At 44.4% G+C, this 24,230-nt stretch overlaps 1 protein-coding gene across 1 annotated transcript in view; it reads left to right on the forward strand.

The window, feature by feature from the left end:
- Positions 1–24,230, forward strand: part of SIDT1 (SID1 transmembrane family member 1) — a 262,081-nt gene that overhangs the window by 69,720 nt on the left and 168,131 nt on the right. The window contains exons 2-3 of the mRNA XM_033940160.1: positions 7,081–7,202; positions 15,775–15,945. Of these exons, the coding sequence (XP_033796051.1) occupies positions 7,081–7,202; positions 15,775–15,945 (293 nt within the window). The remainder of the gene's footprint in view (positions 1–7,080; positions 7,203–15,774; positions 15,946–24,230) is intronic.

The raw sequence follows: 24,230 nt of genomic DNA on the forward strand, positions 1-24,230 counted from the left end.
ATAGGTTGACTGGACAAGGCGCTCAAGGTTCAGGCCACAATTCAACGCTTGCTGGATTTTCAAGCTATAGAGCTGATGCTGGCCGACCTCTTGATATATATACTTCATTGTGCCAAAGAAAGGCTCCGAAGATTGGAGGCCTATTCTGGATCTTCAGCACGTGAATGCGGCTCTCAAGGTCCCATGCTTTCACATGGAGACAGTGCGATCGGTAATTGCAACCTCTCTGGATCTCAAGGAAGCTTAATTGCACATTCCAATATTTCTGACCCACTGCAAATACTTGCGGTTTCATGTGTTGGAAAATCATTACCAGTTCTTGGCGCTGCCCTTTGGGCTGGCAACAGCTCCCTGTACTTTCACCAAGGTGATGGTGGCTGTGGCAGCTTACTTAGGAAATGGGTCTTCAGTTACTCCTTTACTTGGACAACTGGCTGATCAGGGCTTCCTCGTTGGCCAAGGGTTGGCCCATGGTGGATCAGGTGATCCAAGTGCTGGAGGACCTGGGCTGGATTGTGAACTACAGAAAGTGCAATCTGATGCCCCAAAGTGATGCATGTGAGAAAGAGGAACCCAAACTATTGTTATGTGATGCAGGGTTCCACGTTAGGAGTCATTGCCCAGGAAAAGGATCTAGGTGTCATCGTTGAGGTGCCACAACCAGGCTACAGCTTTCCCTCCTTGGGATTTGGCCAGGTCTAGTGACTTGGATTGGCCAACGTGAGAATGGGCTACTGGGTTTGATGGACCATTGGTCTGACCCAGTAAGGCTATTCTTATATTCTTATGTTTTTACGTTGAAACCTTCAGCTCAATATTCAGCGTCAGCTAAGAAAACAAATAGAAAGTTAGGAATTATAAGGAATGTAATGGAAAACAAAGATGAAAATGTTATAATGTCCTTTTATCACTCTATGGTATAGCCACACCTTGAATATAGTGAAATTAGAAAAGGTAGAGAAGGGTGTCAAAAATGATAAAAGGAATGGGACACCTTCCCTATGAGGAAAGGCTAAAGCGGCTAGGGCTTTTCAGCTTGGAGAAGAGATGGCTCAGGGGTGATATTATAGAGGGGAGTGGAAAGGGTAGATGTGAATTGCTTGTTTAATCTTTCCAAAATTACTAGAACTAGGGGGCATGCATTGAAGCTACTAAGTAGTAGATTTAAAACAAACAAGAGAAAATATTTCTTCACATAATGTGTAATTAAACTCTGGAATTTTTTGCCAGATAATGTGGTGAAATCAGTTAGCTTAGCGGTGTTTAAAAAAGGTTTGAATAATTTCCTAAAAGAGAAGTCCATAAGCCATTATTGAGATGGCTTGAGGAAATTCACTGCTTATTTCTAGGATAAGCAACATAAAATCTGTTTTACTATTTGGGATCTAGCTAGGTACTTGGGACCTGGGTTGGCCATGGTTGGAACAATGATACTGGGCTTGATGGACATTTGGTCTGTCCCAATATGTCAATTCTTATGAGGGTTCTACTCAAAGTAGTTTTTCATACCAAAAAAGACTGAAGGTCTCCATCCAATTCTGGACCTCCATGTCCTCAACAAATACATGGCGAAGGAGAAATTTCAAATGATCTCACTGGGAACCTTGTTGCCCCTAAAGGAGAAGAATGACTGGCTCTGTTCTTTAGACCTTAAGGAAGCCTATTCACTTACATACAAGGGGCGTTCAATAATTTATCTACCTAACTATGAAACAAGTCTGTGCATGTTGTGACATGTCTCAAGGTTAATCATGCTCAGTTGTGGCTCACTGTGAGTCTTAACATTCCAAGAGACAGGATGTCAGGAGAGTTCTCATGCGAATCAAATAAGAAACTGCTGGATTTAGAGCACTGTTCAGTGATAAAATTTCTCACAAAAGAAGGGAAAAGGCCAAAGGAGATCAATGAATGCATGACTACAGTTTCTGGTGAATCTGCCTCATCATTCCATGAAGTCAAATTTTGAAGCATGCAGTTTAAGTGGGGTAGAGAGTCTATTGAAGATGACCCTCACACTGGACAGCCTATGGAAGCAACTTCCACTGAAATGTGCAAGAAAGTTGAGGATATAATTTTGTAAGACAGATGGATTAAGGTTTCCTGAATAGCTAAAGAAATGGGCATCTTGACAGGTACAGTTTGGAAAATAATTCATGAAAAGTTGGGATTGTCCAAAGTTAGTACAAGATGAGCTCCAAGAATGCTGTCGCCATGTCAGAAGGCCACGAGGCTCCAGTGCTGTCAGGAGAACTTGGAGATGCTCCGTGAAGACCAAGTGAATTTGTTTCATTGTTTGGTGACTGGAGATGAGACTTGAATCTATCACAGAAATCCTGAGTCCAAAATGGAGTCAATGTAGTGGAAGCACCAGTTATCCCTCATCCTACAAAAGTTCAAGACAGAAAATCTGCAGGCAAAGTTATGGCAACTGTCTTCTGGGATGATGAAGGAGTTTTGCTTCTGGAGTTTATGCCACACAAAACTAGATAGAGAATGGCATGGGAAAAAAATTTGTCCCCGTCACCGCCCTGTCCCCATTAGCACTGTCCCCGCCCCATCCCCACGACTATCCCACGACTATCCGCAGCATCCATACAAGCCTCAGTACTGCAATATTTAGCTTATTCCTTCCTTATAAATCAAAGTTCTTGCTGCTGAACTAGAGAAAGAGATGTTCAGCTGGCAGGGCTTTGTTTAAAAATTTTATAAACACAACTAATATACTACTTTATCCTAAAGAAAAAAAAGAAAATAAAAAATTTTTTTTCTACCTTTGTTGTCTGGTTTCTGCTTTCCTCATCTTCTCATTCAATTCCTTTCATCCACTGTCTGTCTTCTCTCTGCGTCTTTCATTTGCTACAGTCTTTTACTCCCTTCACCCCTCCCCCAATTGTTCTGGCAGCCATTTTCTTCCCTCTGCTCCCCCCATAGTCTAACATCTCTCTCCTCTCCTTCCCGCAGTTTGGTATCTCTCTCCTCACCTTCCTTTCTCTGGTCTGGCATCTCTTTTCCCTTCCAGTGGTCTGACAACTCTCTCTTTTCTTCCATCATCCTTCTCCAGAATCTGATATCTCCCCCTTCTTTGAGTCATCTGTCCTCCCTCCCAGTGTAATATTTCTCCTTCCCTCCTATCCACCACTATCATGTCCAACAATTCTCCCTCTTTCTTCCTTTCCCCATGTATAGCATCTCTCTTTCCCTCCTACTCCATGCACCCATGTACAACAATTTCCTTTTTCTCTTCCCTCCCCCACTAGCAGCATCTCTTTTCCTCCTTTCCCAGCAGCATCTGTCCTTTCCAATCCCCCAGCCCGTGCAGCATCTGTAATTCCCAATCTCCTCCCAGTCCAAACAACATATGTCCTTCCCTGCCTCCCCCCTGCTCGTGCATCTGTCCTTCCTAACCCCATCTCAACCTGTGCACCATCTGTCCTTCCCTTCCTCCTGTAGCCCATGCAACATCTGTCCTTCCCTGTCTCCCCCGCAACCTGAGCAACATCTGTTCTTCGCTGCCTTCCCACCCACCCCCATCCCATGCAGCATATATCCTCCCTGTCTTCCCAACCCCTACCCCAAGCCTGTGGCATGTAGCCTATGTTCTTCTTTCCTTCCTTCCTCCCTCCCCCTCCCCCCAGCGGGACTCTGCGGCATGACCTCCAGCTCTGGACTCCCCCACACCTGCTCCCTCCCCCTGGGTTGCTGTTATTTTAAATGTTCTGGCAGCTGCGGTGCAGCGTTCATGAGATGAGTGTTCTGCTGTCGTCCTGCCCTGGCCGGAACTCTTCATTCAGCAGGAACAGGAAGTTGCTGCTGATTGAAGACTTCTGGGGCAGGCGGATGGCATCTCGTAGATGCTGCGCTGCGGCTGCCAGAACATTTAAAATAACAGCAACCCGGGTGGGAGCAGGCATGGGGGATTCTGGAGCTAAAGAGGTCGTGCTGTAGGGGGAGGGAGGAATGAAAGAAGGAAGAAAGAAAGAACATACCCTACACACCAAAGATTTAAAATTATAGCCTCCAGAAGAGGAGGTAAGGTGAGGGAGCCGAACCATCACCAATTTTTTAGGGAGGCTGTGCCCCCCCTGTTCCTTCACCTATGTCCTAAGAAACTTTACAGTACCTAACAGCACTGTAGACATGGAAGTGGCATTAGGTGCCATAAAGTGCCTATGGAGGCACAATTCATATCAAAGATAGGTGCCAGAAATGTAGGCCTGGAAAACTCCGGCCTTCATTTCTGCCACCTATCTTTGCTGGAGGTGTGATTCTCTAACTGATGCCATCATGTGATTGACATGCGATTGATAGCGCTTTTAAGGCGGCCAGCGACAATGACACCAGTTAAAGCAGTGTATCTCAAACTGTGTGCCTCCTGAGATTTCAGATGAGTCGCGGTACACTGGGGAGGAGGAGAGGCGCCGGCGCCAACTGACTGCCTACAGGATGTGCCTCGTGGTGAGAGGCACGTCCTGTAGGCATTCAGTGGGTGCCAGCACCTATCCTCTCTGGCCCTCTTCCCTTCTGGCACCCCCCACTGGCCTCTCAGGGCCTGCCTGGAGGGCCTTCACACACACACGAACATTGACATGATGATGTCACGCAAGCGCGTGATGTCATCACGGCAATATCCATGCTCTTCCATGTGTCTTGAGTCATGGCCACTACCTTTAGTGTGCCGCGGCTCAAGAAAGTTTGCGGGGCACTGGGTTAGAGAATCTGGGATGAAATGCCTTGTAGCCATAGCTGCAATCTTTCACTCACACAGTTTTCATGTGTTCCCTTACCTAGATGATTGGTTGATCAAGACCTCCACACCTCAACAGGCTCATCAGGCTCATCTGCTCAGATTTCTAGGATTCACAGTCAGCTACAAGAAATCACATCTAGAACCCACACAGACTCTGAAGTTCATGGGAGCCCTCTTAGATATGACCCAAACTCGAGCATACCTGCCTCAATAGAGACTCAATACTCTACTTCAGATTAGAGAATGGCATGGTGGCTAAATTCATCACTGTTCCCGTCCCCGTGGATAACTGTAGGAATCAATCCCATGTCATTCTTTAGTGTCTATCTCAGCCTTAGTCCTTCTACAGTATCTGCCGAAGGACGTAAGAAGACTTGAAGCAGTCCAGAGGAGGGCAACGAAAATGATAGGAGGCTTGCGCCAGAAGACGTATGAGGAGAGACTGGAAGCTCTGAATATGTATACCCTAGAGGAAAGGAGGGACAGGGGAGATATGATTCAGATGTTCAAAAACTTGAAGGGTATTAACGTAGAACAAAATATTTTCCAGAGAAATGAAAATGGTAAAACCAGAGGACATAATTTGAGGTTGAGCGGTGGTAGATTCAAGAGCAATGTTAGGAAATTCTACTTTACGGAGACGGTGGTGGATGCCTGGACTGTGCTCCCGAGAGAAGTGGTGGAGAGGAAAACGGTGACTGAGTTCAAAGAAGCGTGGGATGAACACAGAAGATCTAGAATCAGAAAATAGTATTAAATATTGAACTAAGGCCAGTACTGGGCAGACTTGCCGTTTGGAGGAGGATGGGCTGGAGAGGGCTTCAATGGCTGTGAGGGTGTAGATGGGCTGGAGTAGGTTTTGACAGAGATTTCAGCAGTTTGAACCCAAGCACAGTACCGGGTAGAGTTTTGAATTCTTGCCCAGAAATAGTTAAGAAGAAAAAATTTAAAAAAAATTAAATTGAATCAAGTTGAGCACACTGGATGGACCATTCAGGTCTTTATCTGCCATCATATACTATGTTACTATGGCTTGAGGGACAGTGGTTGTGCCCATTCATACTGTGATTCTTCCGTCTTTCCTTAAAGAATGACATGGAGATGGTTTCCCATGGTTATCTATGAGGATGGTAATGGTGATGAATTTTGTCACCATGTCATTCTCTACTTCAGCTATGTCAGAAGGTTTCCTCACGTCATCGCATAACAGCACGACAAATACTGCAACTTCTAGGCCAAATGGCCTCTACTGTACATGTAACTCCATTTGCCTGTTTATATCTCAGGGAGTTGCAATGGGCATTATCGACTCAGTAGTCTCAAGCCACTGATCTACTATCCTAAAGGATCAAAGTAACCTCGCAACTGCAACAAGTCTCTTCAGTGGTTGCTATCGCTGACCAATCTATCCAGAGGTCTGCTATTCCAAGCACCACCGCATCAAAAGATAATTGAGAACAGATGCTTTCATGATTGAAAGGCAAGCCTATCTTGATTGTCTCCATACCCAAGACTCCTGGATTCCTCTCAAGAGCTCTCCATTTCATTCTCCTCAAACTTTGAGCAATTTGCAATGCTTTGTGCACATTTCAGGATCATCTCCTCAATCAAGTAGTGCTCACCCGTATGGACAACCAAGTAGCCATGTACTACATGAACAAACAGGGGGTTATGATGAAAAGTGTACCTGGCACTCTTTATGTGACATTCACAGTAGTGCTCCCTAAGTTGTCCCATTGCTCTATTGTCATGTCTGTGTGGCCAGTCTATTAAAATGCTGGCCTCTTCCATGTCCAAATTAATTTGTTTTGGACATTTTGATTTTTGAAAATGGTCAAAAAAGATAATGTCCTAAGGGCCAAAATGTCTAGACGAGTCATTTACAAAAGGTAAACATGTCTTGTGATTTTGAAAAATTGTAGTTTTCCCAACTCTACTTTTGGACGTCCTTGTGGAAATGTCCAAATTCAGACTTAAATGTCCTATTGAAAATGCGCCTCCATATATCTATGTTCATATGCTGGAGCTGCTGGAGCTGCTTTTCCCATAAAAAAGCATTTAGTGATTTTTTTTTTGGTGGGGGAGAGACTTTATTTCTCTAGAATCTCCAATCTGGTCTGTCCCATTTTAATTTGACGTGCTTTCCCCTGATTTTCCTCATATACTAAATGTAGTTGCATTTGTTAACTTTTTTAGTTATTTTGCCCTCAGATGGACAGACATTCTGACATATTGGGTTAAAACAAATTAAAACAGATAATTTTCTATTCAGCTCTGTGGAATCATATATTTAATTGAATTAGTAATATTTCCATCTATCTCTCTCTGCACAGGTGGATGCCTTCCGAGTGTTCGTGAGCTCATTCTCTGATAACCTCCAGTACCCGGTGTTGTTTGTTGTTCGCCAGCAGAAGGGGGTGCTATCCTGGGAGGTCCCACTCATTTTTCGAGGATTGTAAGTGTTACAACTTCTCTGGGAGTGTGTTTTTTTTGGAGGAGGGGGGGGTCTTCATAGCAGTTCAAAATTTGCAGTGAGCTAATATACTCTTCCTTTCCAGAAAGCTTGCCATTCAAGATATACCAATAATGTACAAAAATGATCTCTGTTGGATATCTTACTTGTTTCATAATACACCAGATACTTTTCAATGTGGAACCAGTAATATATAAAAATAGCCCCAAAGATTTTAAACAATTTTTAATGAAAACAGAAGTTACTGGGATTTAAATACATCTATAAAAATAATTTTATTCATTTATCAACATGTTTTTCTTCATTATTTCTTCCGTTATTGATTTTTTTTTTACTACTACTATTTATTATTTCTAAAGTGCTGAAAGGTATACGCAGTGCTGTACATTTTAACATACTTCCTTTGTTTCCATATTATCTTTTTTCATTTAGTTGTGCAAAATTTTTCCATAGCCAACACTTGAACGCCCATTAGCCCAACACAAGACTGTGTTTCGCCCGAAAGTGTCTTCAGGAGCTTAGGCAGACCGAGACTCCCGCTGGTTTCTGCATGTGTAATAATAAATAAACACCAACTATTTCATCCCCATTATCATTTTCACATTGAATAATATATATAAATTCCATAAATACCTGAAAAACATTCCTTGTTATCATAAATGCAACAGCTAAGAGGAACCAACTGTTATGTCATCTCAGGAAAATCTTGACTGCAATAGGAACTGCTGACTGCTTGGGTCACTTCCGTTCATATAAATCAACCCTCTCCTGCTGATTCATACAAGCCTTCCTCAGAGCTACAGATTTTGCCACTCAACCTCACAATTAAGTCCCATAGGTTCAACAGTACGCCACTGAAAAATTAATCTCTGCTCTTTCCTAAGCAACACTTCGGACACACCACCCCCATGCTGTAATGCAACTGTCATTAACACTACAAATTTTAGATCTTGCAAAGTATGATTATTAGATTGCCAATGACACACTAGGTGGGTTTCTAATTTTCCCAACCAAAGGTTGCTAAGATGTTGAGCAATCCTATATTTAATACGTCTTTTAGTATGCCCCACATACCATTTGCCACAAGGGCACGTGATACCATACACTACTGAGCTGGTGTCACAAAAAGAATTTGCAAAAAAGATAGATCGCAAAAAGAATTTGCGATCAGTATTAGTAATAGTATTAGTTTCCCAAGCATATTCGTAATAAAGACAATGGGTGCACTTGAAATATCCCCGACGTGAAATTACATCACTACTACTTTTATTACGATTGTTTAAGAGCTCAACCAAATTCCTGCCACAAATGTATGCAAAATGGGGCATTTCCAACAGATCAGGGTGCAAATTAAGAATGTGCCAGTGTCGGTGTATTGCTCCCCTAATATGATGCGCATAGTATGAGTGCGGTAATACACAAGTGATTGGTTGCTGACCAATCACATGATCAGGATGTAAGAATAACTATTCCTACCCGTATTATAAGCACATTTAAAAGCTTTATGTGCAATTTTGGGGGGATACTCGCAATATTTAAATCTACTTTCCATCTGAGACAAAATTCATCAGGCTTAGTACATAAACATTTTAAACAAAGAAATTGGTCAACTGGTACACTGTCCCTAAGATTCTTTGGGTGGAAGCTAGAATAATGTTGGATTGTATTGCGATTCGTTTGCTTCCTATGGTAGTAGTGAACCGATCCCCATTCCAAGAAATAGTGATATTCAAAAAATGGATCGTCGTATGTGTTATAGTGCAAGTCTCTAAGGCAGAAGCCAGAACCTAATTCACAAGGCAGAAACTAGGAGGGCTTTTCATGGAGCTCAGGAGCAAATAAGAAAACTCTTGAGTATGCTTGATGCACAGCAACCTAATAAGTGGACAGGCAAACAAGAAGGAAGAAACTCCTAGGCAGTTTAATGCAGTGTTTCTCAACTTCTTCAAGCCAAGTACCCCCTAAGTTTAATAAATATCAACCAAGTACCCCTGCCTAAGCTCTGCCCCAGCCCTTACCCAGGCTCCAACCAAGACCCCACCCCCATAATAATAGTACTAATTGTAATGCAATTTCTTCCATCCATTTTTCATATACACACAATATAATCTTAATATATAATGGTAACCACAAAATAAAAAAAAAAAACACAAAGCACACTGTATGCAGAGAAATGTTAATTATCATTTATATTCGGGGGTTTTTCAAAGAGGTCAAGGCAGATGACTTTAAAATATACAATGTCACCTGAGTAATAACTACAGAAAAATAGACAAATATAGTGCAAAATATAGACAGCAGATATAAATTCTCAAAACTGATACATTTCGATCACTAAATTGAAAATAAAATCATTATTCCTACATTTGTTGTCTGGTGATTTCATGAGTCTCTGGTTGCACTTCCTTCTGATTGTGCATCCAATCTTTCTGCCTCCTGCCTCATTCCCTTCCCCAACCAACATCTCTCTCTGTCCCTCCATGAGTCCAACTTTTCTTCCTCTCTTCTCCACCCCCATTGGCAACATGTCTTTCTCTCTCTCTCATTCCCTCCCCTGCTGCAAAGGGAGTAGGGAAAGAGAGAGAGATCCAGGGTGCATCTCTCCCCATTCCCTCTACATTTCTCCCCTCTTTCTCTCTGCCTCCTGCACACTTCCTCTCCTCCAGTCCCCATTCCCTCCCCCAACCAACATCCCTCTCTCCCTCTGATGTCGGAGAGGTTTCCGGGTGAGCTACTTACGTGCAGCATGTGAATTGCTGCCTGTGCCGTCCCTGCACGGAGTGCTGCTGAAGGGAATGAGGGTGGCACGAAAAAGAACTGTGTCAGCTTCACAATGCTGTTGAAGGTTCTGTGAGACAGAGACCTCTCCCCTGGCTCTAGGGTCTGCTAGCTGAGATAGTCAGCCTGCCCATTATTCACTTCCGATTCGTACATTGGTGATATGGTTTACAGGTGGACGTCTGCCCAGCAAAAACAATTGGGCCTCCAGTTTCAACAGAGCACTCCTGGTGCCTCCCTGCCTGTTGTCTTAGACCACTGCTATGGTATTGTCCAAGAAAATCCTGACCACTTTGCCTTCCGGGGTGTTCTCTGATGTCTATAGGGACAAATAAATGGCTCACAGCTCATATTAGTTGTTCCTCTGCGAGGGCGACCATCAGTCCTGAACTGAATGCCCCTCCCCCCAGACATAAAGGCTGGCATCTGTTGTCAGGATCAGTAGAGCAGCAAGCATTTTTTCAAATGACTCTAGCTGGAGCCACCAATGCAACTTCTGCAGAGAATCTGGCTATGGAGACCAGCAGGACAATAGCGCGTCTTGGAGAAGACATAAATGAGCTTTCATCCACAGAACCACTGTGGACACCACCAGTAACCCCAGCACTTGCAGATGGTGCCAAGCCGTGTGAGCTGTCATCACCCGAATCTCTGAAATCTGGCATCTTAGTTTCAGTTTGCGTGGCTCTTGCAGAAAAACACGGCCTTCTGCCATGTTGAAGCAAATTCCCAGGTATTCTAGGGATTGCATGGGCTCCAAGAGACTCTTGTGAAAGTTTATGATTGAACATGGGTCCTGCAGTAGTCGAACAACTTGTGTCACTGCTGTGTCTCCCATGTGGTTGGATGGAGCGCTGATCAGCCAGGCCAAGTATGAATGCACGTGTTGTCTTGCCTTGTGCAGGTATGCTGCAACGACTATCACCTTAGTAAAGATGCGAGGCACTGTTGCCAGACTGAATTAGAGCACTGTCTTTCCAGTACATGGAATCTCAGGAACTTCTGTGAGCCAGAAATATGTGAATATGTAAGTGAGCCTCTGACAAATCAAGAGAGAGTTCACATATTCCCTGGTGCCACCGAAGCTATGACTGAATGTGCCCCTCTTGAAATGGGGCACATTCAGTGCAACATTGACCGACTTCAGATCCAAGATTGGTCTCTAGTCGTCTGAGTCTTTCTTGGGCATGTTGAAATATATGGAGTAGCTGCCCAGACCCGATACTTTGGCTGGTATGGATTCTATGGCCTGAATATCCAGAAGCCATTTCACTGTTGCTTGGATCCTGACCGCTTTCTCTGGCCAACCGGCTGGAGAGTCTACAAATAAGTCTAGTAGAGGACAAAAGGATTCAAGCTTGTATCCCTCTTGAATGATGTTCATCCAGTGGTCTGAGGAAATGCTTGCCCAAGCCTCCTAATAAGCTAAAAACTCCCTTCAAGGTAGGGCATTTGGCTACCATCCTGGCATCATTGGGACTATTTGGAGGCTGCTGTGGGGCATGCGCTCTCCTGGGACCTCCAAACCTCTGCTGAGATCCTTGAAATGATCTGTGGGCAGAGGACCTCACTGAGGATTGAGAAAATCATCAAGGACCCCAAAAGAAACTATGAACTGACTCCCCCAGGGACCCGCAGTCTCTCTATCTGGCATCGATTTCAGGTGACGATCTGCCACACTAGCCATAAGATTGTTCAGTTGTTTTCCAGAGAGCATTTGGCCCTTGAATGGTAACCTGCTTAAAGCGGCCTTGGAAACCGAATCTCCCTCCCATTTTCTGATCCAGAGCATTCTACTGGCAGAGACTGAATAAACAGAAACCTTGCTTATAATTCTGAAAACATAATATAGGTATCTGCTATATAACCCACTCCCGATATTAGAAACTGGGAATATGTGTTGTCCTCCACCAACAGAGCTTATTGCAATCTGTTTTGGAAAGTGCATGCAACAAAAGAAGCCACAGCTGCCACCTTTAGACCCAAGGCCAGGACCTCAAATTGCCTTTTGAGGACTAAATCCACTTTGCGGTCTTGCACATCATCTAAAATTCCTCCGCCTTCACTAGGTAGCAAAGTATATTTAGTCACTTGTGCTATCAATGAATCTACTTTAGGTGGGTTAAACAGTAGATGAAAATCCAAAACCATTAGATATAACTTCTGTCATAGTCCTAGCAACCCACAAGAGGCCTTCAGGAGATTCCCCATGCTCTATCAGCATCTTGGTAATCTGGATGCGAAGGACAAAATGCGTTCTGAGCCTTAGAGCTTCTCGTAACTGCTCAGAGAAATGTGGGGGCTCTCGCTTTTAATTCCTGTAAGGATTCTGTAATTACCTCTAGCAATGCTGCCGGCTTAAAAAAGGCGGTTTCTTTGGATCCCAAAAAATTATTATTTTACGGATTTTTAATTACACATAAGTATATCAACTTATGCACAGATTAATACAATATAAATGACATCCTGCTCCAACCGTTAGTATGGATGCCCTGATTTAGAGAAAACTTTCCAAAATAATGAATTCACTAGGAGGTTGAAGTACCATATAGAGTCTTAACAGCTCAGTACATAGAACCTCTTATAACATATATGTTATTTCAGGTCCTTATCCTGGATATATCAATTGCCATATAATCATTTATGTCAAACCTCCGTCCCACCTTTATACATGAACTCTATTTGTGTCTAACTAGAGAGAACTTTTGGTATAGAACAGAAGAAACAGTAACACTTACCTAAATGGCTGTGCGCCAGTTCCAACATTGGTGAGTGTCTCAGTAAACACCCGACGCTCCAATTTGTCAGGAGCGTTTCAGCCAAAACAAGCCTTCCTCGGAGAATAATAAAACTGTTGTTGAACTATAAAAAACAAACAAAAAACATATACAGTGTTACTAACATACTTCAAAGATAACTCCTTACCTTCAAATAGCATCAAAACTAGTCATCTAAAGACTTATTCAAAACACCTTTATGAAGAATGAGCAACATGAACTACGTTAGACATCCACAATGAATATGAACTAAAATCCACCCCAATCTGCTGAAGTTGTAATACCAAGATGAAACACTAAAGCTGGAAACTAAACCCCTGTGAACTCCTGCCAATAATCACACAATTTAAACAGGAAAGCCTACAAACATAAGCAAACTAACACACACTGTGCATAGCCGGAGCCGCACTGTAGTGCCATAATAGAAAGAAACTTCCCAGTAACTATTTACCTTCGTGCTTGTACTCTCAACGCGCTCCTGCTGCAGTGATTCTTACAGTCTGAAAACCGCCGACACCGCAGCATTTCAATGAAAAAGAGGCAGCCCAACAACGTATGTGATGACGTCATGGCGTCAAAAGACTACTAAAGTGGGCGTGTCTATAACAAATCGCTTAATTTAAATTAGTTAGTAATATAAACAAGGGGATTTAGGAAAAGATATAACATTCTAAAAAGGGGAAGGATGCCACATACCTACCGAACTCACAATCACACAGAAATACCAAAGGGTTGGATTAGTTTGAAAGTAATCCGTGTTCTTCGTTTGATGGCTTAAAAAAGGCAGCACACTGTCGGGTCTCCCCCCCTAATCCAGGACTACCACAACCTCATGGCTAGTGGCCCCTGTCTGAGATCCTGCATCCTCCAAAACCAAGAATTCAAACTGGCGTATTAAAGGCATTGACTCTGAACCCCATTCATTCCAATTCTTCACCTACTAGACTTCTGGGTCCTATGGATGACTCTTGGGAGGGGGAACTGTATTCTGAGAGGATTAACTCCCATGTGCAATCATAAACATGACCCCAGATGGTGCCAGCAGCCTTCAAGAATTCATATAGGCTGTAGACATTAAACTCACAATATCTGGAGTAAATGCCTGACAGGAAGCCCCGAGAACTCCTGCAGGGACTCACTTTGTCTCCTCGCAGGCCCAGAAGCATCTGCACATCTGTGTTTCGCCGAATCCACCGAGTCACTAGCTGAGGGCTCTAGGGAGGATTTTTGACCCACAAATTGAGCCGCCTGCGATTGGGATGCCATAGAAGGACCAGAAGGGGTTAGACCCAGCACTCCTGCCCCCCTCACGAGTCCTATGGTACGTGGATATGGACACTCCTCAGCCATCCAGCCAGCACAAATCTGGCATGTATCCACATTAAAACAGCTTGAGGAGTCCATCTAGAAAAATTTTAAGCAAAATCGAGATGTTTGAGGCAGAAAGAGGCTTTTTAAACAAAATAGGGAAATCCAAGATGGCTACCACAGCAGCATTTTGGTGCCAAAAAATGGCCTTGGAGATCTAAATAAAAGGACAGATAATTCAGCAAAGGGGTTTTTGAAGATGGAGGACCTTAACACCAGCCCCAGAAACCTCTAAAACTTCAATTTGTGAACCACCCTCATGTCTCCCATAGGCTACAATAACCTGTGCTCACATTTGTGCTGGTGCTGTGCCTTCTTCAGATGAAACCTGCAGCTGGACAATGGAGATGAATGCTGCTTTAAACAAGCATGAAATTCCATTCCAAATGCCTGTTTCTTTGGGCTGCCAGTTAGACCCTGAAAGACCCTGAGACCCCCAGACCCCCATAGCTCCTCATACATCTTTGGGGGGGAGGGAGGGAGGGCAATTCAGCTGGCACCCAATAAAGCCTTCAGGAATGACATGGGGCCTGCACTACAGGAGTGAGCCTTGCTCCCAGGGGAATGGTCCCTGAGCTACCAAATTGTTAAGGTAGGCTGGCCAAGCAGGTGCCCTGTAAAAGGGTTGCCCTCACGGCTATAGACTTCTGACCAGAGTTTGTGTTTTCTCCCAGGCAGAGCTGCCTCAGTAGCTCTGGGGACCTCTAGAACACTGCAAGCCTCACAGTTGGATAAAGACCTGAAAATAACAAATTCAAATTAGAGCAGATCATAAAGACACCTTTCAACTCACTCATTGAAGGAAAAAACTGGTTCAAGACTCAAATGCCTTTGTACTAGAACTAGATAAGAACCTAATCTTCCCTTACAAATTTTAATCAACATGCAACCCTAAATAAAAGAATAAAAACTAATGAAAAGATAAGAAATATAAAATACAAATTGATAAATTAAAAATTAACCCCTTATTTTACTAAGCCCGTCAGTGCAGGTCAGTGCGCTAAATGCTCCAATGCCCTCTGGACTTGAGTAGGTGTTGGAACATTTGCCTTGTAGCACTAGGCTGCACAACTTAATAAAAGGGGCCGTATAAATTCTAAAAGCATGCAGAACAGCTACAAACAGCCTTAATTTTCACAGCCTACTTCAGAAATGCAGCCATAATTTAATTACATTTGCACAAAAATAATCGCTGCAATTACTATTTACTTTTTAAAGTAATATATTACTGGTAATATATTACTGCCCAACACTAGTAACATATGGGATAATTTTATAAGCAGGATTTACACATGAAAAGTCCTTGATAAACTTTTGCCATTTTGGGAGTAATTTTAACGTAAAACTGTTGTGATTTTTTTTTAAACATTTATGGGGTTGAAACTACCTTAGTATGTCTCTGTGAAATAAGTGCTGTTATTGGGGGGAAAATTAAAATTGCCATTCTGAAATGCATGATTTTTGATTTCACTTGCAGGTTTTCTGTTTTCTGTTCTCTACATAAATTTCTGTATGAATAGTGAAGGAATCAACCAGAAAAGGAGCTCAGAATTGAAAACATTAACAATATTGTTCAGGGTTTTCAGAGGTAGCATATATTCTGACACATTTCCATATCTGAATTGATGTAGGTACCAGAAATCCTATCCATACCAGCAGGTGAGCCGCACCTTGTGTCCCATGGAATTAGTTGAAGAAGCAGTACCCTCGGAGCAGTTCATATTTGTGGATGTAGCTTCCATGGCATCATTTAATGTTGAGTACAAGTTGTTGGTCACCAGGATAAAGGACTTTGAGCTACAGTAAGCGAGACTTGAACTATTCATGTCTGTGTTTTTAATATCCTATATTTATTTGAAAGATTTTTTTTTTGGGGGGGGGGTTTGAAACATCTTTATTGAGAAGCAAACAAACTGACACATCAAATGCAGCCAATCAATATCCAGATACAAATACAAGGTAGAGAAAAAGGCAGTACACCATCCAAATCCCAGATCGAGACAATAAAAATCACATTCAGAACAGTCACTGAGAACAAGTGGGAACCCCACCCAGACAAGAGAGATATCTAGAACCCAACAGTGGCCCATCCTCGATATGAGTAAATAATGAGAATGGAAAGAAACTCCTTCTGTTAGTCTACTCCCACTTTTTGATATAGAAATCCCTCCCCTAGACCAACAAACAAACAAAACCCCCCACCCATTTCCCTCCCTTACCTCTCCCCACCCCCTCAACGACTGGAGAGGTAGAAACAGAGCAGCTTCACAGTGGATCAACTGCAGCTATGACCAGTTCCCACAGTGACCCATACACCCTATGAGGTCCCACCCCACTCCCCCCAAGGCTACACAGCTCCCAATGTGCCAGCTCCCGAAGGGACCGCTTCCATCCCACCAACTCCGGGAGTGCTTCATCCATCCACATGCGAAGCACTCCCCGCTTGGCTGCAAGGATAGCAACATATATGAAACGCCAGTGATCCACAGTCAACCCCTGGTCCAAGAGCTCCTCATCATGGCCCAATACTAAAATCCCATACAACCACTGAACTGGCACCCCCAGGATCTTGGCAAGAAAATCCAGCACCCCATTCCAGTAAACGCCCAAAACCGGGCATTCAGTGATCATGTGCAATAAGGTACCAGGCGCACACCCATATTTCACACAGTCAGCATTGTCCCATAGACCAGCCCGCACCCCCTGCAGTCTGGTGAAATAAGTGCGATAGAGCAATTTGAATTGGAGCTCCTGCAATTGAGCACTGCGTGCCCCCCGAGTGATGTTAGAGAAACAGGTTTTGAGCACCCCCGGGGCTATCTCCTCTCTCATCTCCAACGACAATTTAATGGCCAGAGATATCAACTGGGTATCCTTCCTCTCCGCTCGCGCTATCCCATACCAAAAAGACAAGGAATTGAGAGAATTGGGTAGAGACATAAAAATCTGATCCACCTTCAGAAAATGACTGCCCCCTGGTTTGCGGCGAAGATTATCCAGATAGTAGTGTCTCAACTGTAGATATGCAAAAAAGTGCATGCGAAGCAAAACCCAGGTAGTGCAGAGTGAGTCATACGAAGGAAAATTAGATGTTGCGGATCCTGCCAAGGATACATGAGCCAGACATAGACAGGTGTCGAACTATTCCCCAATGCCCTTAGGTGCCCCATCCCTGGAGGGAAATAAGGGCTCTGGCTAATCATCTGGAAAGCCGTTACCCTGCCCCTTGCTAATCTGGTGCCGCAACCAATTCAGCGCCTTCTGTAAGGGGGCAAGCCAGACCGAATTAAAGCCTAGTTGGGGATTCTTCCACTGCGGGCAGCCAAACAGGCCAGAGCCAAGAATCAAAAAGTCCCATGGGGGCAAACCAAGACTCAGTTGTGAAGAGCTCCTGAATCCAATGCATAAGAGCGGCTACATTATATAAGCAAAGGTCTGGCAAGGCCAACCCTCCCCCATCTCGACACTGCATGAGCTTCCACCAACCTATAAGTACTCTCCTATGGTGCCAGATCAAAGAGCCAATAAACGACTGGTAAGAGTGTTCATCCGCACCGCAAAGGGAGGAGCTTAGAAAGCAAAACCATTTTCACAAGGGCAATTCTACCTGACAAAGATGGGGACAAGTACCCCCAACGATCACATTAGTCTTTCAAAGTCTTTAGTTTATAAGAAACATTACAGCGATAGACACTGGACCAGTCCGCACTAAGGAAGATTCCCAGATACTTGAGTTCCCCCCCGCCCATCGAAATGGAAAAGCCGGGGTATGTAGCGATACACACAGGGAAGAGACAGGCATAGCCTCAGATTTACCAAAGTTGATACAAAGACCCAAGAAGGCTCCAAAATCCCCAATAAGAGTAGTCAAACGAGGGATCGTCTCTTGCGCATTACTCACAAACAGTAACATATCATCAGCGAATAAGGTAATTTTGCATTCCTCAGAGCCCACCTGAATACCCATGATGTCCTGGTTAGTCCGAATTTTATGAGCCAGAGGCTCTAGGGACCAAATAAAGAGAAGCAGAGATAGAGGGCAGCCCTGCCTCGTACCCCGATGCAATGGAAACGATTCAGTGCATCGTTTATTGATAAGCAATTGAGCCGTGGGAGCAGTGTACAAACTAACAATCCACTGGTGGAATGGACCCATAATACCAAACTGTTCCATTACCCAGAAGAGATAAGGCCAGGTCACCTTATCAAATGCCTTTTCGGTATTCAAACTAGCCAGGAGATCGTCACCCGCGCTGCTCTTACACTCCTGGAGTGCCACCATAAGAACATAAGAATTGCCGCTGCTGGGTCAGACCAGTGGTCCATCGTGCCCAGCTGTCCGCTCACGCGGCGGCGGCCCTCTGGTCAAAGACCAGCACCCTGAGACTAGCCCATAAGAACATAAGAATTGCCGCTACCAATGCCCGTAAGATATTGGAAGAGGCAAAATGCCCAGGGACAAATCCTACCAATGGAGAAAGTGTCACGGAGGTCTCGGTGGGCGACACATTGGCCTCCAGTGACCACAACATGGTATGGTTCAATATCAGGAAAGGTTTCACTAAATCTACTACACTAACCAAAGTCCTCAAATTCAAGGACACAAATTTCAAAGAAATGGGAGACTTCGTTCACCAGGCGCTACAAAGCCAAGAAGAAACCGATAACGTGGAAGACATGTGGTCGACTTTGAAAGCAACCATACAAGAAGCAACAAACCGCTATGTAAAATCAGTAAGTAAACGGCGAAGGAACAATAAGCCACAGTGGTTTACTGCGGAGATCTCAGACCTGATCAAGGAGAAGAAAAAAGCATTCATCTCTTACAAACAATCAGGGAAGCAGGACTCTAGAGCAGACTACCTGGCCAAATCAAAAGCCGTCAAAACAGCAGTCAGGGAGGCTAAATTCCTCATGGAGGAGTCTCTAGCAAAGAACATCCAGAAGGGAGATAAATCCTTCTTCAGGTATATCAGTGATAGAAGAAAAAACTCAGGCGGGATTGTACGTCTTAGGAAACCAGACGGAGACTATGTGGAAAAGGATTCTGAAAAAGCCCAACTATTAAATGAATACTTCTGCTCAGTCTTCACCCGAGAAGCGCCAGGGCTCGGCCCTCAGCTACAGACAAGGGTTGGCTCAGTTGACCCGTTTAGTAACTTTGAGTTTACGCCCAGCAGTGTCTACGGTGAGCTGTCAAAGCTCAAGGTTAACAAAGCAATGGGGCCGGACAACCTGCACCCCAGGGTGCTTAGGGAGCTGAGTGGTGTCTTGGCGGAGCCACTGTCCGCGCTCTTCAACCTCTCCCTTAGTACAGGCAGCGTCCCGTTGGACTGGAGGACAGCTAACGTCATTCCACTCCACAAGAAAGGCTCAAGGATGGAGACAGCAAACTACAGACCAGTGAGTCTAACATCGATAGTGAGCAAACTAATGGAAACTCTAAACAAACACCAATTAGATAAGATCCTGGATGAAGAGAATCTACGGGATCCCCGACAACATGGATTTACTAAGGGGAGATCCTGATCAGCTTGTTTGACTGGGTAACGGGGAAGCTGGATATTGGGGAGTCCCTGGACATCGTGTACCTGGACTTTAGCAAAGCATTCAATAGCGTACCACACCGCAGGTTACTGAGCAAGATGAGTTCTATAGGATTAGGTAACACATTGACGAAATGGGTTGGGAGCTGGCTTGGAGGTAGGCTCCAAAGGGTGGTGGTGAATGGCACCCCCTCCGAAATGACGGAGGTGATTAGTGGAGTACCACAGGGCTCAGTCTTGGGCCCAATCCTATTCAACATCTTTATAAGAGACTTGGCAGAAGGGCTTCGAGGTAAAATAACGTTATTCGCCGATGACGCCAAACTGAGTAATGTAGTGGGCAAATGCACAACAGACGAAGATTCTGTGCCCGACAACATGATGCACGACCTACTCCTACTGGAGCGATGGTCTAGGACATGGCAACTCAACTTCAATGCCAAAAAATGCAAAGTTATGCACCTGGGCAGCCAGAATCCATGCAAGTCTTATACCCTTAATGGTGAGATCCTAGCAAAAACGGTAGCAGAACGAGACTTGGGGGTAATCGTCAGTGAGGACATGAAGTCTGCCAATCAAGTGGAGCAGGCTTCGTCCAAGGCAAGACAAATCATGGGCTGCATACGAAGGGGTTTCGTCAGTCGTAAGGCGGAAGTCATTATGCCATTGTATAGATCCATGGTGAGGCCCCACCTGGAATACTGTGTGCAATTCTGGAGGCCGCATTATCGCAAGGATGTGCTGAGACTGGAGTCGGTGCAAAGAATGGCCACCCGGATGGTCTCGGGACTCAAGGATCTACCATACGAAAAACGGCTTGACAAATTACAGCTATACTCGCTCGAGGAGCGCAGAGAGAGGGGGGACATGATCGAGACGTTCAAGTATCTTACGGGCCGCATCGAGGCGGAGGAAGATATCTTCTTTTTCAAGGGTCCCACGACAACAAGAGGGCATCCGTTGAAAATCAGGGGCGGGAAACTACGAGGTGACACCAGGAAATTCTTTTTCACTGAAAGAGTGGTTGATCGCTGGAATAGTCTTCCACTACAGGTGATTGAGGCCAGCAGCGTGCCTGATTTTAAGGCCAAATGGGATCGGCACATGGGATCTCTTCACAGGGCAATGGTAGGGGAGGGACATTAAGGTGGGCAGACTAGATGGGCCGTGGGCCCTTATCTGCCGTCTATTTCTATGTTTCTATGTTTCTATGTTTCTATGTTACTTGATTAACATGAACCAGAGAAGGGACCACCTGAGCTAACCGGCCCGCCAGAATTGCTGTGAGGATCTACATATCCCGATTTAACAAGGATATTGGTTGATAAGACTCCACCAATTCAGGATCCTGCCCCGGTTTCAGGAGAACCACCACGTGGGCATGGCTTTGTTCAGGGAGTATACGACAGTAGACTGCATGTCGGCATACATAGTGACCAGAGCAGGCCCTATCTGGGGTTTCAGTGTTTTGTAGAACTCAGGTCCTATACCATTAGGTCCGGGAGCCTTTGCCATGAACTTCTTGGCAGGAAATAGGTGCATTAAACAGTTGTAAATGGGCAGCAGACACTTGAGGGAGGGCAAGATTACGGAAGAAAGAGTATCGACCATAAAGCTCCGTGTAAAAACAGACAAACTGGTCTTGTATCGCTTTCTCCTCTGTATGGATAGTATGCATACCCTCTTGAATACGAGAGACACGAGTGGCTTTTCTAAACGGCCTCACCAGGTTGGCTAGTAATTTACCAGCCTTATTGCTCCACTTATATAGCCGGAACTTATAAACATCAATATGAGTCATTGCCCGCTCAGTCAGCAGGGTATCTATCTGTTTCTGTATACCCAGATACGTGGCACATGAATCCACGGAGGGCTGCGCAAGAAGAACACCTTTACTAGGATGCAATTGTTGAGTAAGAGACACCAATTCTGCGTCCCTTTGCCATCTCTGCTTGACTGTATAGGCAATAATCCTTCCCCGAAGATAGGCCTTTGCGGCCTCCAAGAATATGGTATCAGATACCTCCCCCCATATTGGTAATACAATAGTGGGTCCATTCGTCAATGAGGTAGGTATGAAAATTTTTTATCCAGATAGAGGGTAGGGTTAAGACGCCATATATGGTTGTGGGTAGGTCCCTGCCATTTCAGGGTAAGAGTGACAGCGGCATGATCACTGAAGGGAACATCAACGATGTGGGTACGCACCACCCACCCAATAGACTGGGACTGCAGGAAGATATAATCCAACCTGGAATGAGTTTGGTGCACCCCCGAATAAAAAGTGAAGTCCACCTCACCCGGATGATAAACACGCCATACATCTACTAGACCTAGTTCACCCATCAAAAAAATTCACACCAATCCGCTCGTTATCACTCCGCACCACCCGGCAAGGTTTACAGTTCGTGGAGGGGTCACTGGTAATGTTAAAATCTCCGGCAACTATGAGTTCGTAACTGGGCAGAACTAACAGATGGGCTAGAATCTCCGAAAAGAAAGAGTGAGAATATACATTCATGCCATAAATATTGCACAGAACTACTGGGCGATCCTGGAGGGTGCCAGCCCATAGAACATAATGACCCTGAGGGTCAGTGATAATCTTATGCGGGACTGCCACCACTGCTTTGTTGATAAGAATTGCAACTCCCCGTTGTCTAGAATTATAAGAGGAGTGCACAGCTTCATCCACCCAGTCCCTCACCAATTTCCAGTACTCACTAGTGGTAAGGTGCGTCTCCTGCAAGAATGCTACAGACACCTCCCACTTCAGAAAAGACAACACCTTCTTTCTTTTAATTGGGGAGTGAAGGCCATCCACATTTAGGGTAATATAAGTCAGATCAGCCATAGCCATGAGAAGTGCATAGGAGAGGTAACATAGAGATACACAGCATATATTTTCCCCAGCAGGCCTCCCAGCCGGGCCCCCAGGAAAAGAGAAAAGAAAAGCAACCCCAGTCGCTAAGGGGCAACCAAAACCCCTCCCCCACTAACCAACCAGTCAACCATACCCCCACCACAATCAGAACCCACCTCAGAAGCATGTTCCCCGCTCCCCAATCAAATTCCCGCCCACCCCCGAACATCCCCCAACCCCAACCATAGTAAAAAGAAATGAGAATACCCGCTCCCAGTTCCCCCCCCCGACTCAGAAAAAAGAAAATCCACATGTTAACCAGCAATAAGAAACAGCAGTCAAAAAAACAAAAAACATCAGAAATAATCCCATCAGATATAGCAATGAGATAAAACCAAACAGTGTAAGAAAAATGCAACGACAGGAATGTAAGGCAACCAGCTATCCCCAGGCTATCTGAAATGAAAGAAAGAAAAAACCAGACTCAAAGACAGCAAGCCCCCCCAGTCTTCCCCATAGTCACAAGCTGCAACCTCAAGCTCACACCAACAGAGTACATAATTTGATTTAGTAGACCATGTGAAAATGCTACAATGCCTAGATGCTATTGGTATCAGGGGTGAGGTGTTGAACTGGTTTCATGGCTTCCTTATGTCCCGTACCTATCAAGTACGTTTCAATTATGATCTCTCTGCTACCTGGAGCAATCCATCTGGTGTGCCACAAGGGTCACCGCTATCCCCATTGCTTTTCAATGTCTACATGTCCTCACTGGGTGTGCAATTAACCCAGTTGGGGATAAAATTATTCAATTACGCAGATGACTTTACGATCATCATCCCATTTGCTAACTCTATCTCAGAAACTATTCCCAAGGCATCAGAAGCTATAAATTTGATGGAGCATTGGATGACAGACTTCAAGCTCAAACTTAATTCAGAGAAGACAAAATTTTTTGTTGCTTCGCCACATCCGCTTGACACCAAAACACCACTATGCATCAATAAACTTAGTTACCCTATTCAGTCCACCATGAAGATACTGGGTGAACTCAGGATCAATGCCTAACCATGAAAGACCAGGCAGACTCCTTAATTACTCTCTGGAAACTTAAATCCATTAAATCATATTTTGATACCTCAGCATTCAGAATCCTGGCACAATCCCTCGTACTAAGTCAACTTGATTACTGTAACATTGCCTATTTAGCAATCTCCCAAAAGAATATGTGACATTTACAATTAATGCAAAATGCAGCGGTCAGACTAATCTTCGGGCTAAAGAAATTTGATCATGTGACACCTTACTACCGGCAGTTACACTGGCTACCGATGGAAGCACGCGTAAAGTCTAAGTTCGCCTGCCTCTGCTTTAAAGTACTATACATAACTGACCTTTTCTCCTTCTCAGCCAACAGACACAAGAGAAGCTCACATTTGAACTTCGTTTCCCCCCCAGTTAGAGGATGTAAACAAAAAAAACACCATGAACACCTTCTCTCACATCAGGCAGCATTATGGGGTACAGATCTAGAACAATTGCTTTCGCCCACTACTTATGAGGAATTCAGGAAGTGGCTAAAAACATATCTGTTCCTGAAGTATCTAGACAGCTGATCCATACATCTCTTTCTCCTCAATAACGGTTCTCTTGACCTATCAACCACTTGCTTTCACCT

The sequence above is a fragment of the Geotrypetes seraphini genome, chromosome 4, assembly GCF_902459505.1.
Source record: "Geotrypetes seraphini chromosome 4, aGeoSer1.1, whole genome shotgun sequence".
Taxonomy (NCBI): Eukaryota; Metazoa; Chordata; class Amphibia; order Gymnophiona; family Dermophiidae; genus Geotrypetes; species Geotrypetes seraphini.